Source organism: Eutrema salsugineum, unplaced genomic scaffold (assembly GCF_000478725.1).
Source record: "Eutrema salsugineum unplaced genomic scaffold, Eutsalg1_0 scaffold_11, whole genome shotgun sequence".
In the NCBI taxonomy this organism is placed as follows: Eukaryota; Viridiplantae; Streptophyta; class Magnoliopsida; order Brassicales; family Brassicaceae; genus Eutrema; species Eutrema salsugineum.
Window position 1 is genome coordinate 4,459,221 of NW_006256901.1, and position 19,723 is coordinate 4,478,943.

The window sequence follows — 19,723 nt, forward strand, 5'->3', positions numbered from 1 at the left end:
TCTCTTTCTAACCACCTTTCTTTCATGAGTCTTTGCATTCTGCATTTTTATTTCATAATAACTAAAAAAAAATAAAAAAAAACATCGGTTTTACAAAGTGTTTTCAAAGCGAAATATATTTTGAGGGAATTATGACAAAAATCTATGATGATAACCAACCTGTATGCTTCTACGCTATGCATGATTGCTCTTTTGTGGTTTAATACTAGACTAAACGGTAGCTAGAGTACTTGCAATACGAACTCCTACCAGAGGACTTCTAATCATGGAGGTTCTTTCTGACAGGATATACTAGCTCATTTTATTTGGACTTAATATTGATATCTAATTTTCTCATCATTGATTTTAGGCAGGCATCATGTTATACATCTAGGACATTTTTTTCTTTATTTTTTCTACCACTCCTTGTTGTCCTAGATGGCCAGTTCATATTTAGCTGGTACCATACCCTTAACCCAAATTTTTATTTTCGAAACCTCATGCATCCTCTCTTTAGTTTATATGTGCAAAAACGCCGGAGAGGGAGGAACGACACAGTTTTCAGTCACTCAAGAGAATGACTGAATGGAGTTAAGAAGGAAGAGTATCAGCAATCTTTAGCAGCCTCAGAAAGCTCATTCTTAATGGTAATTTTCGTGCATCTCTAGGACTCTATTTAAAGGTGTTTCCTTTCCTAAAAAAAAAAAAAGTCGAAAAAAACGAAAAAAAAGAAAAAAAAATGAGTGAAAAGAAGAGAAAGAAAAATAATGAAAAGGAAAGGAAACAAAAACCTAAAGAGTCCTAGATTGTCGAAATTATTCAAGACAAAGGCAACAAGTATTCATTTATGGAAGATATAATAACCTAGACAAAAATCTAAGTCTGGGGGAATTATAAGGAGAACCTTAAAAAGAAAATCAGAGATCTTATGACAAGAAGAACATGACTGAAAACTGTGGATATCAACTGCTCCATCCTCTCTTGCTGTTTTGCATAATATCCTGCTTCTTCAGAAATTAAGGTAACCCAAAACACTTTAAACCTCACACCTAAAAAGCCATTTGAATACCTAGACTTGATTGCCTTGTTTATTTTCTTTTGATGAGAACCATTGAAACTTTTAATGAATGTTAAGAGCTAGTTGACTGGAAGTTAGATCTAAGTGTGTAGATTTTTGCATGACGGATCAACGGACTAGTTATGCTTGTATTTTGGTGAGAATTTTCTAGGCTACACACAATAGATGCATTATGATTGATTATGGACTAGGAGTATGGTTTCTGATAATTTTGAGTTCCCTATGATTTATGTTAAAGGCTTTTTCTAGGCTTAGATCTTGCTTTGTTTGAGGACAAACAAAGGTTTAAGTCTGGGGGAGTTGATAACACCGTATTTTGACCACTTTTATGGATTGTTTTTAAATGATTTTCAAATGCTTTTTATTTCTTTTAAGTGTTTTAAATATGATTTTCTAGTATTTGTAGTTCCAAGACTCTTTTCAGGTAATTAAGGCAAAAGGTGTGCATTTTGAAGCAAAAGACCATTTTGGGTAAATTCGGATCCTCAGAAGTTTCACATCCGATGAAGACCTTCCCACCGTCAGATCATCCCCAAAATCGGATATAATATAGAAGAGAAAACTATCTTTCAAATGCAATTGGTTTTAAGACAATCCAATGGTTAGATCTCCAGATATCCTTGATGCACTGAAGACATGTTCTGCAGTCTCGCGAAGGAAGCAAGCACAGAATGAAGATTCAACCTCAAAGACCAATCCCCGCGGGTCCAGGAGCCACGACCGTGGAGAACACACTCTCGACCGCGGTTACGAGTCTCTGGCCGCGGCCAAACCCCAATTCACCGCGGTCAGAAGCCTCACGACCGGTGCCGACTAAAAGGCTGGCTCATGACCCTGTATCAAGCCCAATTCGTCTTTTCTTCATTGGAAACCCTAAGGACGACTGGAGAGAGTTCAAGACCTATAAATATGTGTCTAAGGAGACCTATTTTCGTGTGCCTCAGAAGAATCCCTTTTGGGAGCCACCAAATTTAGTTTTCTAGGGTTTTTATGTTCTTATGTTCTTAGTTTTTAGTTTAGGAAGATAGAGATTTCTCTTGAACTCTCTTTATGTTCTACCTTTATTTTAATTCGGTTTTTACTTATATGCATCTTTCAATTTCGATTTCATCTTCTTCATATTAGATTAGTTGTTTAAAGAATTTGAAGAGAAGTTTTCTCCGAGCTTAGATCTCGAAATCGAGATGCTTCTTGTTTCTTCTTATTAATCTATGCACGTCTTTTCTATTTACTTATGCACGTTTTGGAATGATGAGGTATGATTTTAAAGGCTCGATCGAAGGGAATCGACTATGTTCGATAAGGATCTTTGCGAGATAAACCAAAGCCAAATTCTAGAAATCTTTCTTCTAAACTTATACTTAAAGCATGGATCTAGCGTCGCGAACTAGAGACTGATCTAGGTCCTTGGTGTTGCGAAAGTATTCATCCGGGGCTGGATCTAGTTTGAGAAGAGCAGATCAACCATAGGAGTGGAAACCTACCTATGGGCGAGCTGTGAATGTTGACGAGTCTTAAACATAATGCATCTTTTCCCTTCCAGGGCCAGAGTGGAAACCTACTGGTCAGGGTTGCGAGAGATAGTTGTCTATGATCACGACAGTGGCGTATTCATACGTCTGTGACTCGAGTTCTAAGAATTTACTAGGATCAATATTAAGAGCTTTGTTCATCCTTTAGATTTATTATCGAATTATTCACTTCTAGTTTTCAAATCCCTTTTTAAAATACATATATAGAAATCGCACAACCTATCCAAAATACGTATTTCGTCTTAGACTTCGTTTACTAATTCTGGTTCTAAGGTTCTGCAGGTAAAGCGTGGATTCTCTGTGGATCGACACCCTAAGTACTACAACGCACTGCTGTGCACTTGCAGATATCTAGGGTTATAAATTTAAAACATGAAGTCGCGAAGTCAACCCTAGCAGCATCATAGTTGGACAATTTTTTCTACTTCCAGTGCATACAATCTAGACTACCAACCATTCTAGGAAATCCACGTTGTTGGCCGATATTGAGAAGCCGAGCGACGTCTTCTGATGTTGGTGACCTGAGATACCACTCCGAAAAGAGTTCCACAACTGTGTGACAAAATCTCTTCAAGAATTCGATTGCTGTTGATTCACCTATCTTGATGTATTCGTCTGTGGCATCAGCATGCATACCATAAGCCCAAATCCGAATCGCAGCCGTTACTTTTTGCAAAGTTGACAAACCATTCTCCCAGTCGCAATACGTCGTTGACTGAAGTAGTTGTCATGTTTTTTAACAGCATCAACAATGTGAAGAAATAGCCTCCGTGACATTCGAAATCGACGATGGAATTCTCTTTCACCATACACAGGATTATTAGAAAAATAATCATTGAACAAATTACAGTGAGCATTTTCTCTGTCATGGTGTATAACTGCATGATCATGAATAAAGCCTCGATGACTTACGTGGTTGTTTTATTGAGTGAGATGATAATTAAGACGGCTGTTGTTTGCAATCATTTGTATTGCTATTTGTTGTTGTCTTTCCATTATAGCAGTTTGCTCTTCCAACCATTCATCAAACTCAGATGGGCTTGAAGAGGAAGACGAATTATTGAAAGAAGATGGATCTCCAAAATTATAATTCATTTCTACTAATTTTTTAAGTGAATTAAGTTGTGATATTATGATGTATTTCTAATATCTATGTGTGTGCTTTTATAGATAATTTTTTTATTATTTAAGAAGATAAGAAAATCTTGACAAATTTATCTACACCATTCATTAGATTTCATTTATCAACAACCGTGAGATTAAAATCATATCCTTTATATCCAACATATCCACCTTGTCCAGCATATAAGATAAGAAAATATTGAGAATCAATCTACACCATTCATTGAATCTCATTCATTATCAACCATTAGATTAAAATCCTATCCACCTTATCCACAAAATGAGATAAGAAAATTCTTATAAACTAATCTACACCTTTCATTAGATATCACTCATTATCAAGTATCAACCCTTAGATTATAATCATATCCATCCTTGTAAAATATCTACAAAATTGATTTGTGGTCATGTATTTGAAATCTTATCCATCCATCATTGTGTATAAATAACATACTTGAACCAATGAAAAACTCACAACTCCACCAACTCTTTCTTCTCTTAAAAAAATATGGATAAAAGTAGGGTTCATCATTCAATCAACATGAAGATGAATTATTATGTCGTGTCTATCTAGAAATATCACAAGACTCAGTTTATAGCAATAACCAGTATTTGAGGAAATTATGGGTAAAAATACAAAATGGTTACAACGAAAAAAAAATGAGTTGGAAAATTAGAAGTGATAGATCTCTTCAAGGTAGAATGAATATTACTATTTATGCAGTTATGAATTTTAAGAGCTGCATCACCCAAGTAGAGAACATGCATCCAAGTGGTGCATCTGAATATGACATTGTAAATATATTTTTTTGTACTCCATTTTTTATATGAAATTTGTTTGTATATTTAATAAAATTATGTTTCAAACACTCTACAGATGGAAAAAACTAAAAAGTTGTTGGTTCAAGATCCAAAGCTGAAAAAAGGTTTTAAATTTGACTATGTGTGGGCTTTGATGAATGATATCCCAAAGTTTACCGACAATATCAATGTCGGTATTCCAAATACTCCAAATACTAAAAGCAATATTGCTGGCTCTCCGACATCACAATCTCCTAGTGTGTCTTCTTTTCCGATCAATTTAAGTAGCGATGACGGTGGGTCAAATTCATCACAACGTCCGATAGGATCAAAGAAAGCAAAACTAAAAAGGAAGATTGCCGAAGGTAATAACTCATCTGTTGATACTTTGATTTCATCAAACGATCAACTCTTTGATTTCTTAAAAGAAAATGCATCAAGTATGGACAAAAGCGTTGAGATTACTCAATTACGTATGCAAAATCAAACAAAAAAATTAGCCCTAAAAGAAATGTAAGAGGAAAATAAAATATTGTTAACAAATTTAGACTCTATCGTTGATAGTAATACACATGCGTTTATTCGGTCTGAACAAATAAGAATCATAAAAAAAAAAACTCAAGAACAACCACCACCTCCGGTTGCACCAAACTTTGGACAATATTTTGGAGATATTGGAGGTTCGAGATCAAACTTACCGGAATATTAGTATTGTTTTACTATTTTCATTTGTGTAATATTGAATTTTTTATGCTACTTTATTTATATTTTTGTTATTTTATTTTGTATTAAATTTTCTAAATGTAATATTGTTGTTGTGTAAAATTTGGTTTTTATGTTATATAATATTTTCTTTTATAATGATATTTTTAATTTCAGTTTTTAATGTTTTTTATATGCAAACATAAAATTTATAAAGATAAATGTAAAATATTCATAATATATAAAAGTTTTTGGATTAATATGATAAACATAAAAAATAAAGTGATTATTTATGAAATAGATAATTGTAAGGACTAAATGCAAATAAAAACTGCAAACTTCAAATTTGAGGTTTTGAACAGTGAAATCTCAAATTTGAGATTTTGAACAGTGAAACCTCATATATAAGGTTTATTGAGGTTTTAAGGTTGCTTTTAGAGTGAACAAAATCTCATATTTGAAGATTTAAGGTTGCTTTTGGAAATGCCCTAATAATGGACTAAAAATATTTATTTGGGCTTTAGGCCCAAAAACCTATTAAACCCTCTCTTGACTCATACTTATGCTGATAACTAAAGATGTGCAATAAGAAATGATGTGTGGGACATGCTCAAACTAGAAGGGTGATGTGAGTGCAGTGGGCATCACAAGTTTTACCCTAGATAAGCTGCAAGTGCATAGCAAATGCAGTAGTACTAAGGGATCGAATCCACATAGATATGTGTGTTGAGGACTCCTAACTGATGCTAAAAACAATCGTAAACTTTAAAAGGGTTTTGGTTTGTCACTCTAATTATGCAGAGAAAAAAATCTTTAAGTAAAAATCGGTTGAAAAACAGTAAGGAAAAAGCGCTGGGTTCAAGGTTCATCTTTAGGGTTCATGTTCTAAAACACAAGGAATTTAAGCAAATATTTTCTATGACTCTGAAAATAGGATATACACATGTAAGATTAGCCAACTGTCGTCACCCTAATCATCTAATCACTTGTTCATGGCAATTAACTCTCGCTCTCATGCAGAACAAGATCATGCTTTGTAGATCGGATTCCATCTCTGCTTATGTATCCTACGTAGGTAGATTTCGTCTCCTACGACGGAGACGTCCATAAGATCCAGTTCAGGCAACCCATATACAACACTCTCGTGGGTCGGATTAAACCTAGGATCAGATTCTGAGTGATCAAACCAGAATTACCGCTTTGAGATTTGGATGAATGGGAGAATCATGTAAAAAAAATCGAAATCCTTTTTCCTAAAAACCTAGATTTCATTCGAACATGGGGTCCCTTTAGATTACCCTTTCACCCAACTAGGTGACTACTCAGACATGACTGAGGTAGACATCATCATCGGTTTAGAACTAAGAAGAAGAAAAATAAAAGAAACAAAGTTGCAGAAAAACTTCTCTAGTTGAAGACAGAATGGCGATGGAGAGCTTCTACAAATGCATAAAAATAAAACCTAAAACTACAAATGAGTTCTCTCTCAAAGAGAAGAAAGAGGCTCTCTTACAAAAGACCTAAAAATGAGTATTTATAGTGTTTCTCCAAGTCTTGGGCGTCTAGAGTTTGTAAAATGGGTGCAGGAAGTGTCTTGGGCCTTAATTGGGCTCCTGAGATTCGGACATAGGTCCACCGGGGGTGAAACCTCCTGAGCCGCGGTGGGAAGAAGGCTGGCCGCGGGTTAAAGCACTTGTGCTTGACTGGACTTGTGTTGGTCGGCTTTCAGTGCATTGATGATATCTTGAGATCTAACCGTTGGATTGTTTTGATTTCAAGTGTGTTGGAAAGCTGGTTGTCTCCTCTATAATGTCTCCAAATTTGGGGATTATCGGACTGTGAGAAGATCTTCAATGGTTGCCAAATTTCTGACGGCCTAAATTTATCCAAAAATGTACTTTTGCTCCAAAATGCATTCTAAAGTCCCAAGTTTCCTGAAAAGCCTTTTAAAACTCCAAAACATGGAAAACACTTATAAAAAATTTAAAATTGAGTAAAAATACCTGCATAAGATATTGAAAGTGATCCATAAAAGTTGTCAAAATAAAATGTTATTAAAGGGACACCTGAAACTTTTCCTAAGGATTCCGTTAAATAGAAATAACATGCGCCATTGGACGTGATTGGTAACAAGACAATTAAATATTTTGGAGCCATGGTCATAACGTACAAATCAGCATGGATGGTCAGATTCTACATAATAACATTGTTTGTGCAGCATGTCTTCCAAATTTGTTCAGACCCATTCTACAGTTGCAAGCAGCGTGATTTTATTCTCCACGAAAAATGTGCTAACCTTCTTCGGGAAACGGCATGTATGCCACAACCAACATTTGACGCTACGGAGAGTCTCATCACATAGAGTTCTAGATGTCAGTGTGGTTCAATTTCAGATTATGGGCTCATATTACATATTGCATGCACTCTTGGAGACCTCTTGAGCGCCATGCTCATATGTCACTTTCTGGGAAAAAATAATTTGGTAACCACTAATTGATCTATATACCACCTATAATGTGATATACCCATTATAACCTTAATGAAATTTATTCAACTAAATTAATATTTAAATAGTTTTTATAGTTAATAAAGTAAACCAAAACTAAAAAAAATTCATGATTTTCTCTCTTTTTCCCCGACCTTTCTATTTCGTCGGCGGATTTTTGCCTCCACACTACAATACAGAAGCCGATTTCCATCAAAATTTTACGTCAAATATATTTCAACATAAATTTACGTCAAATTTACGACGAGTACAAATTTTATCGTAAATTCGACATAAATGTTGAGCATCGTAATTTTGTTGTAACATTACGACAAAATTACGACAAATTGACGAGGTAATATATTTTATCGTAATTGTGACGTAAGTATTACATCGAATTTACGAGGAACAAACTTTCGCTTTACTTCGATGTAATCTCGATGTGAAAATATTTTCGATGTAAATCCGATGTAAAGTTTCAATGCAAATTTGTTGGTAACCAAACATATATTCTATAAATACCCCCTCACTTCAACTCAGTTTTGTTGGCCACTCCTCCTTTTCTACAATTGGTTTCTTGTTCTTAGTTCCTCTCCTCAGTCATTGATGAAGCTTCAAGACTGAGTGAGTTCTTTCAATGAATGATTTCTCATTATTTGGGGATTCACAATTTAAAGATTGAATTTGCGAAAATTGCTTGTTCCACTATGCAAATTCGATTGGTAACCAAATATTATGAGACGATTAGATCTTTGAATTGATAAATTATCGATTGTAGTTGTTGAATCATAGTGATTTTTAAGCCCAAAATAAAAGTTAAAGTTCATCAAATCAACAGCTATAGGACAACTATTACAAATAGTACAACTGAGAGATATAGGACAATTGATACAAATCGTACAACTAAGAGATATAGGACAACAGATACAAATTAGTACAACTGAGAGATATATGACAAATGGTACAAATGAGTTTTACTACAACAACTTGTGTAATTGCTAAATGACTATTTTTAATTTTATTTTTAGGAGCTAATTAGCATTAGCCACACAAACATATATTATGATTGTAGAGGAAAATATTCATTGAACATAAAGGAGTTTAAATGGGTTGCAGATGTGGATAACCATGGAGATAAACAGCTTGGATTAGATGCATGAATATGTTGAGTCTGTATTAGTATTTGTATTTCTGTGTTTCGAGTCTGTATTTGTATTTCTCTGTTTCATACTACAAGGTGAAACAGAAATTCTGTATTTATATTTTTCAAATTTTCAAGTTATAATGGGACACGTAGATACAACTAAAAAGTATTTAGTATTTATATTTCTCGAATTTCAAAGTACAACTGGAAACATAGGTACAATTAAGAATTATTCTTTATTTATATTGTCTGAAATTTCAATATACAACTAGACATGTAGGTATAATTATTTTGTATTTGTATTTCACCAAATTCCATTTTAGCCGAAGAAAAGTCATTTTAGCCAAGAAAAAAATTATTTTGGCCAAGAATGCTCCCTGGATGAAAATAAGCAGGTACAATTTGTCACCTATTTAATCAAAAAAAAAAATAGTAATATGTAACAATAATATAAAGAAAACATAAATTTAAGAAGTGTAAACATGTCTTAAACTATAAGGAATAGAAATTAAAAATATAGTTCACATTAAATTGTCATTTCCCTAATATATATTATTGGTTTCACATCAAACGTCCCTTATGATAAAAAGAAGACTTTGAATGTTAACCATCTTATGATGGAAAAGAGGCAAAATATATGATTTTGAAAAACTTCTATTATGAAAACCTTGTAAATAAAATACAGTAGTCAAAAATTATATGGATAACTACAGCGTAATAACTTTTATTAATGTTCAACTGGAAAACATCAAAAATCGCAAAAATACACTTATGAGAGAATCTAGTACGACGAACAACTGGGTACAACTATGTATAAAATTGACGGCGCATATGTTATTTTGACTGCACACATGCTTTTTTTGTCGGTGAATGTGTCCCCTTTTCATTATTCTTATAGAATTTAATTGTAATTTTAATTCATATTGTTATCTCAGTTGTATCTAGTTATATTTGGTATCAGTTATAGTAAGTTGTACTTAGTTAGAATTAGAACCAGAGTTCATCAAATCTGTAGATATAAGACAACTGGTACAATTAGTATAACTAAAAGATACAATTAGTATAACTGAGAGATAGAAGACAACTTATAAAAAGTTTTGCTATGACAACTTGTGTAGAGAAGTTGAAAAAAAAAAGAGAATAATATACAGTAGTTGTATATTTTGTATCGGTTGAAAAAAAAAATCTCAGCATTTTTATCTCTTTAATCGACACTTAAATTTCTAATTTTATAAATAATAATTTCCAATCTGTAACAATGGTGATTGTCTTTCATTTAGAATTAATCGCTATTTTGGTAGAGATGTAGCCACTGGCATTGAACATCGAATGCCAAGGTTTGCTCATTTGAAACTGAAAGCTTATCTTACAGATCTAACTCATTATCATCTTAGCCCATCGATGAAGTTCTCTTACTTTCTGCGTGTGCATCTTTACTCCTAGCTGCTAAGTAGAACATTAACCAAGCATTCATGAAATAAACTTTCAGGCCATAGTACTGGATCACATAAGCAAAGCTTTTCCCTACAATTCGAATCAGAACCCATATGAAAAAAGACCCACAAAATCGCTGCGAGACACTTGAGCTGCACGACCTGATGCAACAGAAGATATACCAAATAGAGACCTTCCTTCACAATTTCTCTTCCCCTCCTACTTGGATCCTAGTCATAAATTAAGATATGAGTGACTTGAAAAGAGCTTAAACTGTTGGAATTAGTTTAAAACTAACAAAACTAACTACGAAAACAAATCATCTCTCTCGAACAAAAAGAAAAATCGAACTCACACAAGGGCCTTATAACATTTGTACATTACCACTATACTAAGATTAATATTTGGGATATTACCAGTCTCCAAAAAAATATTATTTAAGAGGCATAAGAAAAATATTTAAAATCATATTTAAAATCTCTTATATTTTAGTACAAATATTCATTAATAAAATTCTGATTCTATATTCGTAAGATTCTTTCGAAATTTTCAGTTTTTTTTTGAATATGATGTTAAATTATACTCAAATGAAAAAATAAGTTTCCTTTACAATTTTGAGTTTTTAGGCTCGAAAATAGAAATTTATTCTGAAACTATCAAGGACTCATAAGGACTATGTTGTGCGAGTTGCGAACCATGTAGTCAGGCCTTCCCCATACTTCTTCCTCCCTAGCTCCCTCAACGAGCTTATTCTGTTTTTCACCGTCACGTCGATCATCTTCTTGAGTCTTTTCTGATCCACTGGTGTTTCTTTGTGCCTCCTATTGTTTCTTTCGCACCAAATGTGGTAGATCGCTGTGTGAAGAGTGTAACGGAGTAGGAAGGTTGTAATATTGTCGTATGGAGGTTTAATTATCCATATCATAATCTCCTCCCACACAACTGTGAAGCTCTGTTTCCGTGTTCCTCCCACCAGATTATTCCATATTTCCTTCGTAAAGGGGCATAAGAAGAAGAGATGATCTCGGGTTTCTTTTGGCTCACTGCAGAATGAGCATCCCGTGTGTGCATTGCAGTTCCAGCGTTCCATTCTATCACCCGTTGAGAGTCTGTTCTTTGCCGAGAGCCATGTGACAAAAGTAAACTTCGGAGTAGCACCAGAATACCAAATTCCGGGGTAATGATCCCACGTAGGATTTTGGATTCTAATTTGCTCCATAGTTTCCTTTGAGTTGAAGTTTGCTTTGTACTCCATATTGATGCCTCTCCAAAGAAATGCGTCTCTCTCCCCTTGGATTCTGTTTCTTTTTTTTTTGTCTGCAATTTCCTCTTCAATTTGTGTGAAAAGATTATTCCGGTGTAGTCGTCTCCTCCCTCTGTTTATAACATCTTGGAGAGATGAGTTTTTTGTTACTCCAAGGTCTATGAAACCCCTTGCTCTGAGAAGGTCATATAAACAACCAAGTCTGCTCCAGTTGTCAAACCAGAAAGATGTGGTTCGACCACTTTTCACCTCCACTCTGCAGTAATTTTTTGCCATATCTCTATATTTCAACATCTTCTTCCAAATCCAAGAACCCAAAGAAGTATTATCACTTACAGCCCAAAAGGAAGTTTTCTTAATAAGATATTTCTGTATCCAGCTTACCACAATGAGTCCTTGGCAGATAATAGACGCCATATCAGCTTGAGTACACAAACTTTGTTGACCTCCTCTAGAGACTTCAGCCCCAAACCTCTTTCTGTTTTTGGAGAAAAACAACTTTCTATGAAACTTCGGCTTTTTTTTAGCTTAGATCAGGTCCAGACCATTAAAAACCAGCGCAGAGTTTATCTATGCAAGGTTTAGGTAACCTGAAAGCTGCCATCCAAAAATTTGTCAGGCTGAAAATAACCGATTGGAGTAATTGCAGCCGACCTGCAAAGGATATATATCTGGTGGTCCATGAGCTTATCCTCCTGCGTATCTGTTCGATAAGAGGGGCATGATCCAATGATGTCATCCTCCTTGTCAGTAGAGGAAGGCCCAAATATCTAACTGGGAACATTCCATATTCAAACGGGAACTGATTCATAATAGCTTCTCTTACATCTGCGGATACTCCTGCCATGTAAATTGTAGTTTTTTTCTATACTTACATGGAGATCTGAATGCTTTGCAAAGTCACCAATACTTCCAGCACTCCTTCGATTTTTTTTTCCTCTCGACAAACACCATGAGGTCATCAGCAAAACATAAATGTGTCAGGTTTGTACCTTTACACTTCGGGTGATACCCAGTCTTTCCTTCCATAGCTGCTTTATCCAATTTCTTTGAGAGTATGTTCATGCAGATTACGAACAAATAAGGGGATAAGGAGCATCCTTGCCTTAAACCTCTAGTGCTGCCAAAGTATCCTGCCAGCTCTCCATTTACTTGAACTGAAAAAGAAGCCGAGGTTATACACAAATTAATCCAATGTATATACCTCACCGGGAACTTCATGGGTTTCAGATTATTTATCAAGAACTCCCACTGCACTGAATTGAAAGCTTTGGAGATGTCAATCTTCATTCCACATCGTGATGTGATGTTTTTATTGTGATAATCCTTTACTAGCTCTAATGCCAGTAAAAGATTTCCCATCAGAAGTCAATCCTTTACAAAGGCTAATTGATTTGGAGCGATGAACTTAGGTAGGATTATTTTCATTCGGTTTGCAAGGATCTTAGAAATAATCTTGTAGATCACATTGCAGCAAGATATTGGCCTGTAATCCTTCATAGTTTGTGCCTCTTTTTTCTTCGGAATCAGAGCGAGTATGGTCAAGTTAATCCCCTTTGGTAAAAATCCAAACCGAAAGAAATATTTAATCACCTCAGTGAGATCCTTTCCTACTATTTCTCATGTGTCTTTGTAGAACTCGACTGTAAGTCCATCTGGTCTGGGGGATTTCTCTTTTGGCATAGAGAATAATACTTTCCTTATCTCTGCTTCGGTTACTTCATGTTCAAGTAACTGAGTATCAGCTTGGTCACACCTGTAATCAATGAACTCCTCTAGATCCTTTTCCGACCATGCTTCATAATCAGCAGGAGCTTGGTTCAGGAATTCATTGAAATGCCTGACAGCCTCTGCTTTGATTTCCAGTCTATCTGTTACTTTCGAACCATCTGGACATGTCACTTCACTGATTTTGTTTCTGCTAGCTCTCATCTTCATAGCATTAAAAAAGCTTTAGTGTTCTGATCTCCTGCCTTTAGCCAGAACAATTTAGACTTTTGCCTCAGGTATCATTCTTCTATGTCTGCCAATCTGTTCAAATTATCATAAGCCGCTTGTTCTGCTGCAATTGTTTGAGCTGTTGGTGTAATCATTGTTGTGTTCTGTCTCTCACAAAGGTTGATATACGCAGCCTGTGTTCTCTTTGTTAAGTCGTTCATCATCTCTCTTCCCATGCTCTGTAATGTGGGCTTTAGCCCTTTTAGCTTCTTCGAGAGCCTGAATAGCGCTGACGTTGATTGGAAAATATCTTCGGATTTTTCCCAGTACTCCCTGATTGTATCTTTGAATTTTTGACAGGATGCTAGAGCATTTGTGTATATGAAAGGTCTTTTTTTCCTTTGTTCCTCCTCTGCTATGTAAATCTTGCATCTCAAGTGATCATAGCAACCCCCAGCTTCAAAGCTGCAGTACTAATTACCATTCTTGATGATCCATTCTCGATTACCAAGCACTCGATCCAGTTTCTTATTTATTAGAACTTCCTTTCTTTTATTGCACCAAGTGTACTTTGGACCATGATAGCTCAAATCCGTTAGCTCACAATATCTCACAGCTTCCTGGAAATCTTTCATACCGACTGGGATAACTGGGTTTGTGGCATGATCCGAATGCTCATCTATCTCCAAGATTTCAGTAAAATCTCCACTAATCATCCTGTTAGAATCCCACATCGGAAGTTTAAAGGGACTAACACTAATATATAAGGGACTTTGGGCATCTCCACTTATCGCCAATTGATTTTAAGTTTGAAGTCTAGGAAACTTAACATGGTATCAGAGTCTCGTTTGTTGACCCGAAAAGGGTGGCCCAAGAAGAATTTATTATCGGTCCTAAATTGGGATTCGGTTCGAGATGGGCTGATAAGAGCCATCATCTCGAGGGGGCGTGTTAGAATCCCACATCAAAAGTTTAAAGGGACTAACACTAGTATATAAAGAACTTGAGCATCTCTATTAAATTGGAAGCCCAGGATACTTAACACATCCAGACCTTCCCCTGAAGTATTCGAGAGTCATGGTGGTTTCTCAGATCTTCCCATAACTCTTTTCTATCCACCAAAAAATTTGATGCGTAAACAAATGAATAAAGCATATCCTCTGCTTCCCCCTCTAATAAGATCGAACATGTGATCATCTGAGATAATTTGTATATCGGCGTGACCCTGACATTCTGATTCTAGACAACTCATAGTCTTCCTAAATGATGATGCTCGTAGTTGGAAAGATATGACCAGCCTGGAAAAACTTTCGAGAAAATCCTGTATGCTTTTTCCTCTTTCACTTTCGTCTCAAGTAAACAGACAAACTCATGTTTTGAATCCAATTTCTAACCACGTCATGCTTGTTTCTTTTGTTAAAACCTCTAATTTTCCAGAAAAAAACCTGACATATTAAAGATTTTTTCTAGGTGGGACTCGGGTTTGATTTCCAAGGGGATCGGCCTTGGAGACCGTTTTCATATCTTGGAGTTCGGTTTTTTTGGCTCCTTTAGTGGCAAGCCGTGTAAAGTGCCTTATTCCCACCTCTCCATTTCCTTTTGTATTCGTTTGTTCTAGACCTTTTGGATCCATCAACTTCTCTACCAAGGCAGACAGAATTCCTCTCTCTGTTTCATAATGCTCTGTTCTTTCACGGTATTCCCCATCCTCAATCTCTGATGTGTGTTTCCCTTCTATCTCTTCAGGTAATACCATATCCTCACATTTTTAATCTTTTCCGCTTAATGAGGTGAACCGTGACTGGATACTGACTTCCCCATAATTTGAAGTTTTCGTCACTTTAGCTGGAGATTTGATCAACTTTGCCGGTGTGATCCATTCTCCACTCTCTTCAACCACTTTTTTCCTTCTGTTTCTTTGAAGATAGGTCTTTATCTGCCTCACTTTGGACCTCCTTAATCTGCGCTTCCGTACCCTTACTTCGAATGGTCTCACCCCTCTCCTTGACCAGACTTATACCCTCCTCGTTATTAATACTTTTGACAGGCCAAGTAGGTTCTTCCAATTCTCTCTTTTCTTTTGGCTGCAAACACTCCTCATAATTGTGACCCCATTTTTTGCATCCTGAGCATCGAGCAGGTAACCAAGGATACACATAGTTAACCTCAATGATTTTACCATTCTCCACCTCAAAACTGTAACAGTGGTTTTGTTAAATCCGCCTTCACAAAAACTCTTGCTTCCTCAAAGCTTTTACACAACTCTGTGTCAGGGTGTAAACTCTTTTGGCTCTCCGATAGGACTAGTTGGAAAGGATAATCCTTTCAGTTTATTTTATACAAAAATATAAAACAAACGCCTCAAACCAAAAAAAAAAGTTTATATTATAGAATCCAAATTCGCATCCACAATTTTGATAAATTTTAACATTTGAAGTAATTTTTTAGTCTTCGAAAACTTCCAACTATTTTCTTTTTAATATCTAAAGTGAACATATCTCTTTTATATTATTTGATAATGAATATTTTATTTTAACCAAGATTTATTTTTCTTTTAAAAAAAGAAGAAGATAGAACCAAATATTTATTGTCTAGTGGGCATAGTTGGTAAATCACCTACTATCCATTTGTTATAGACTTATAGTGTGACTTATAGTCTTATAGTATATGAATGTAGCCGAAGGGACTAGAAATAATCAATTTTATCCAAACAAAAAATAAATCAAATAAATAGAGACAAATTTATTGGAGAAGAAAGTGGGTCCTAGGGTTTTCTCACTCATGCGTCTCTTCTCTGTCGTTTTGATTTCTTCCAAAGTCTTCCTCTACAGTCTCTAAAGAGACGGAGCCAGTGAGACCAAGAAAGTTGCTCCACCTTCTTTGTCTCTTCCGATTCCCTCTCTCTCCCTCTTTACAGATACAGCAACAGTCGCGTTTTTCGGTTTATTAGAGAGAATCGAACAAGAAGAAAAGCGAGAAAGGAAAGAAGAATGGGTAAGTCAAGGTGTTTCATGGACATTAGCATTGGAGGCGAGCTCGAAGGAAGGATAGTCATGGAGCTTTACGATGACGTCGTCCCCAAAACCGCCGAGAATTTTCGATCGCTTTGCACCGGCGAGAAAGGCATAGGTCCCAATACCGGCGTTCCTCTCCACTACAAGGTCTCTCTCTCTCTCCTTCTCCGTTTATGTATATACACTCTTATATGTATGTATCTGCTTCTACGAAATGGGTATCTGGTGTTTTCTGCGATTTTAGGGTTTGTGGTTTTATGGGTCATTTGTCTTTTTGGTTTTGAATGCCTAAATAGCTTCTGGGTTTTTTCAGTTTTGCAATTAGTTTACTGTAAAGGAGAGATTTTTAGTGGATGGATGCATTTAGATTCATGAACAAGTATTAAGCTGTTTCCTTTATGATATTTGTTTCAGGGGAATCGATTTCATCGTGTTATCAAGGGGTTTATGATTCAAGGTGGAGACATATCAGCTAATGATGGTACTGGTGGTGAATCTATCTACGGCTTGAAATTTGAAGATGAGAACTTTGACCTAAAACATGAGAGGAAAGGGATGCTCTCTATGGCTAACTCTGGCCCCAACACTAACGGTTCTCAGTTTTTCATCACGACGACCCGAACTTCTCATCTGGATGGGAAACATGTTGTGTTTGGCAAGGTTACGAAAGGAATGGGTGTTGTTCGGTCGATTGAGCATGTTACAACGGAGGAACAGGCTTGCCCTTCTCAGGATGTTGTGATTCATGACTGTGGAGAGATTCCTGAGGGAGAAGATGATGGGATATGTAACTTTTTTAAAGACGGTGATGTGTACCCTGACTGGCCTATTGATCTAAACGAAAGCCCGGTAGAGTTGTCTTGGTGGATGGAGACTGTTGATTTTGTCAAGGCTAGAGGGAACGAGCACTTTAAGGTTCTTTGTTTTTCCTCTTTAAGTTTTCAATTGAATCGTATGTTCGAGATTTCTATTTCTATGAATCTGATCTGTTTTTTGTTGACATCAATTTACTCTTAGAAACAAGACTACAAGATGGCTCTGAGAAAGTACCGCAAGGCTTTGCGCTATCTGGATATTTGCTGGGAGAAAGAGGGCATTGATCAAGGTGGTTCATCATTTTTCCTCTATATATGTTTACATTAACTGCATCTCAGGGGATCTTGGTACTGTGCATACCAATGTCTGTCACTCACCGTCTCTCCTTGACTCCTTGTGTGCAGAGACAAGTACTGCCTTGCGTAAGACAAAGTCACAAATCTTCACTAATAGTGCTGTAAGTTTCATGTTTTGACCTTTTGTTAACTTATATTCCTTTTTAGTATCTTCTGTTGTGTGTGAAATCTATACAGACTGTATATTTGTGCGTAAGTTTCATGTTTTTCAGTTAAGGTCACGCTCCTTGTTAATATGTGTTTGGAAAATATATTGTGGAACTAAAAATTGAACCTGGTTACACTGTAGATCTTCCATTTATGCTGGTTTTGTCCTTGAGATCTGCTTATGGAACTGATTAAATCATTGCTCACATAACTTCAATGTTCTCATTAGTCCAAGTCGATTGGTTTGGCTTCCCTCTATCGCTGATATTTTGTACTCGTGTTATTTATGGCTCCTGTGGCAGGCCTGCAAACTGAAATTTGGAGATGCAAAAGGAGCGTTGTTGGACACTGAATTTGCTATGCGTGATGAAGATAACAATGTTAAAGCATTGTTTCGACAAGGCCAGGTACTTAGAAAAGTTATTGCTCGACAGTATTCTAGTCTAGGCTTAGGTATAACTTATATTATGGATTTCTCTTCAGATGAATATGGTTTCTGTTTCATAACTGTGGTTGTTGGTAATGTTAGGCATACATGGCTCTCAATAATATCGATGCTGCTGCTGAAAGCCTTGAGAAAGCTCTTCAATTCGAACCTAACGACGGTGAGTGTTTCTTCATCTAATTTTTACTGATTTTACTCGTTTGTTTCATCATTATTGATGTATATATGAGAATATTACACACCTGACCTAAATATATTGGGAGAGAAATCTAATTAGTATGTTCTTACGTGTGTGCATGATACCTGGTGTTGATTTTCAGCTGGTCTCAAGAAAGAATATGCTGCTGTAATGAAAAAGGTCGGTATGGTTATAAACAATCTTAAGGAATTAAACTTGGAGTTTAAAAGTGTTAAACTGATGTTAACATCTTTAAGTTCTATATATGTGCAGATTGCTGTTAGAGACAATGAAGAGAAAAAGCAGTACCGCAAGATGTTCCTATAACACTAGCATGCTCGGCTACATTTAGGGTAAGCCTTAAATTATTCAATTTAAAACTGTGGTATTTCCTCGCAAGCCACATGAAAGTTTTCTTGAAGGATGAAACGATTTGATGTTGGAGAATTCCCATTGTCTGCAAGGCTTTGATTAATTTACTTAGCGTTCTCTGCTCTGTACAGGTTTGGTTGGATAGTGGAGAAGAGACTAACAAAAGGTGGAAAGAGCATATAAACAAAGAAAATATTCTAAAAAAAAAGACTTTGGGAAGTGTTTCTATTTCCCTCATTTTGGTAAACAATGTTTACTTCAGCATTCCAGCAAAGACTGATGCATAGTTTTTACCCAAAAAGGCAAATTCAATGTGACGACTAATGCAATTTTTGAGTTACTTCGGTCGCTCTTGTTCTTGCTTTCTTCCCCATTTTTCGCTCTTTGCTTGAATCATGTTACGAAATGCAGAAGTAATCGGTAAATAGGTCGAAATTTGTTTCGGAATTGTTGCTGTCCGTTTAAAGTAATCTGACTGACATAACTCGGGACGAGTATTAGAAAACGAAACAAACCAAAGGTCTGGGAATAATAGCAGAGGCCAAACAGAATCAAATGAAACAGGGATCTAAAAAACGGAGATTGTGCAACTAAAGACTGCAGACAAGACAGAAGTCACAAAAGATTGAGAATTGAGAATTCACATGTTTATCCAGCAAGAAAGAAAAGCAACTCTTGAACTCGGTCGTCTTCGTCTGCAATTTTCATTGTTTTGCCTTTCAATTTATATAGGAAGATGGAGTCTCTACTCTTACAAACCAGGAAATAGAGCATCACTTACTTATATTTACAAATTAGTCTTCGTAGTTCTTCCTTGAAGTTCCTTGAGATACATCGGGTGATCTTAGCCGCGATATCTCAAGACTGCAGATATACAAAAGATTAAGAATTCACACGTTTATCCAGCAAGAAATAC

The 19,723-nt window shown here is 35.9% G+C and overlaps 2 protein-coding genes across 2 annotated transcripts; one reads left to right on the forward strand and one right to left on the reverse strand.

The window, feature by feature from the left end:
- Positions 1–10,950: 10,950 nt before the first annotated feature.
- LOC112089737 lies at positions 10,951–11,532 on the reverse strand. The gene has a single exon (XM_024160489.1). It carries the CDS (start codon positions 11,530–11,532, stop codon positions 10,951–10,953), a length of 582 nt encoding a protein of 193 aa, XP_024016257.1.
- A 4,742-nt stretch (positions 11,533–16,274) lies between these two features.
- Positions 16,275–19,167, forward strand: LOC18025920 (peptidyl-prolyl cis-trans isomerase CYP40). Its single transcript, XM_006409438.2, has 9 exons — positions 16,275–16,640; positions 16,908–17,408; positions 17,511–17,598; positions 17,714–17,766; positions 18,115–18,219; positions 18,342–18,417; positions 18,578–18,615; positions 18,709–18,788; positions 18,939–19,167. The coding sequence occupies exons 1-8, from the start codon at positions 16,470–16,472 to the stop codon at positions 18,760–18,762; spliced, it is 1,086 nt and encodes a 361-aa protein (XP_006409501.1). The 5' UTR covers positions 16,275–16,469; the 3' UTR covers positions 18,763–18,788; positions 18,939–19,167.
- The last annotated feature ends 556 nt before the right edge of the window (positions 19,168–19,723 follow it).

Excerpts from the sequence above, each read along its gene's own strand:
- LOC112089737 (XM_024160489.1), bottom strand. The coding sequence starts at position 11,532 with ATGGAGTACAAAGCAAACTTCAACTCAAAGGAAACTATGGAGCAAATT.
- LOC18025920 (XM_006409438.2), top strand. The coding sequence starts at position 16,470 with ATGGGTAAGTCAAGGTGTTTCATGGACATTAGCATTGGAGGCGAGCTC. Across the intron at positions 17,409-17,510 it reads GAGGGAACGAGCACTTTAAG|AAACAAGACTACAAGATGGC; the intron begins GTTCTTTGTTTT and ends ATTTACTCTTAG. Across the intron at positions 17,767-18,114 it reads AAATCTTCACTAATAGTGCT|GCCTGCAAACTGAAATTTGG; the intron begins GTAAGTTTCATG and ends CTCCTGTGGCAG.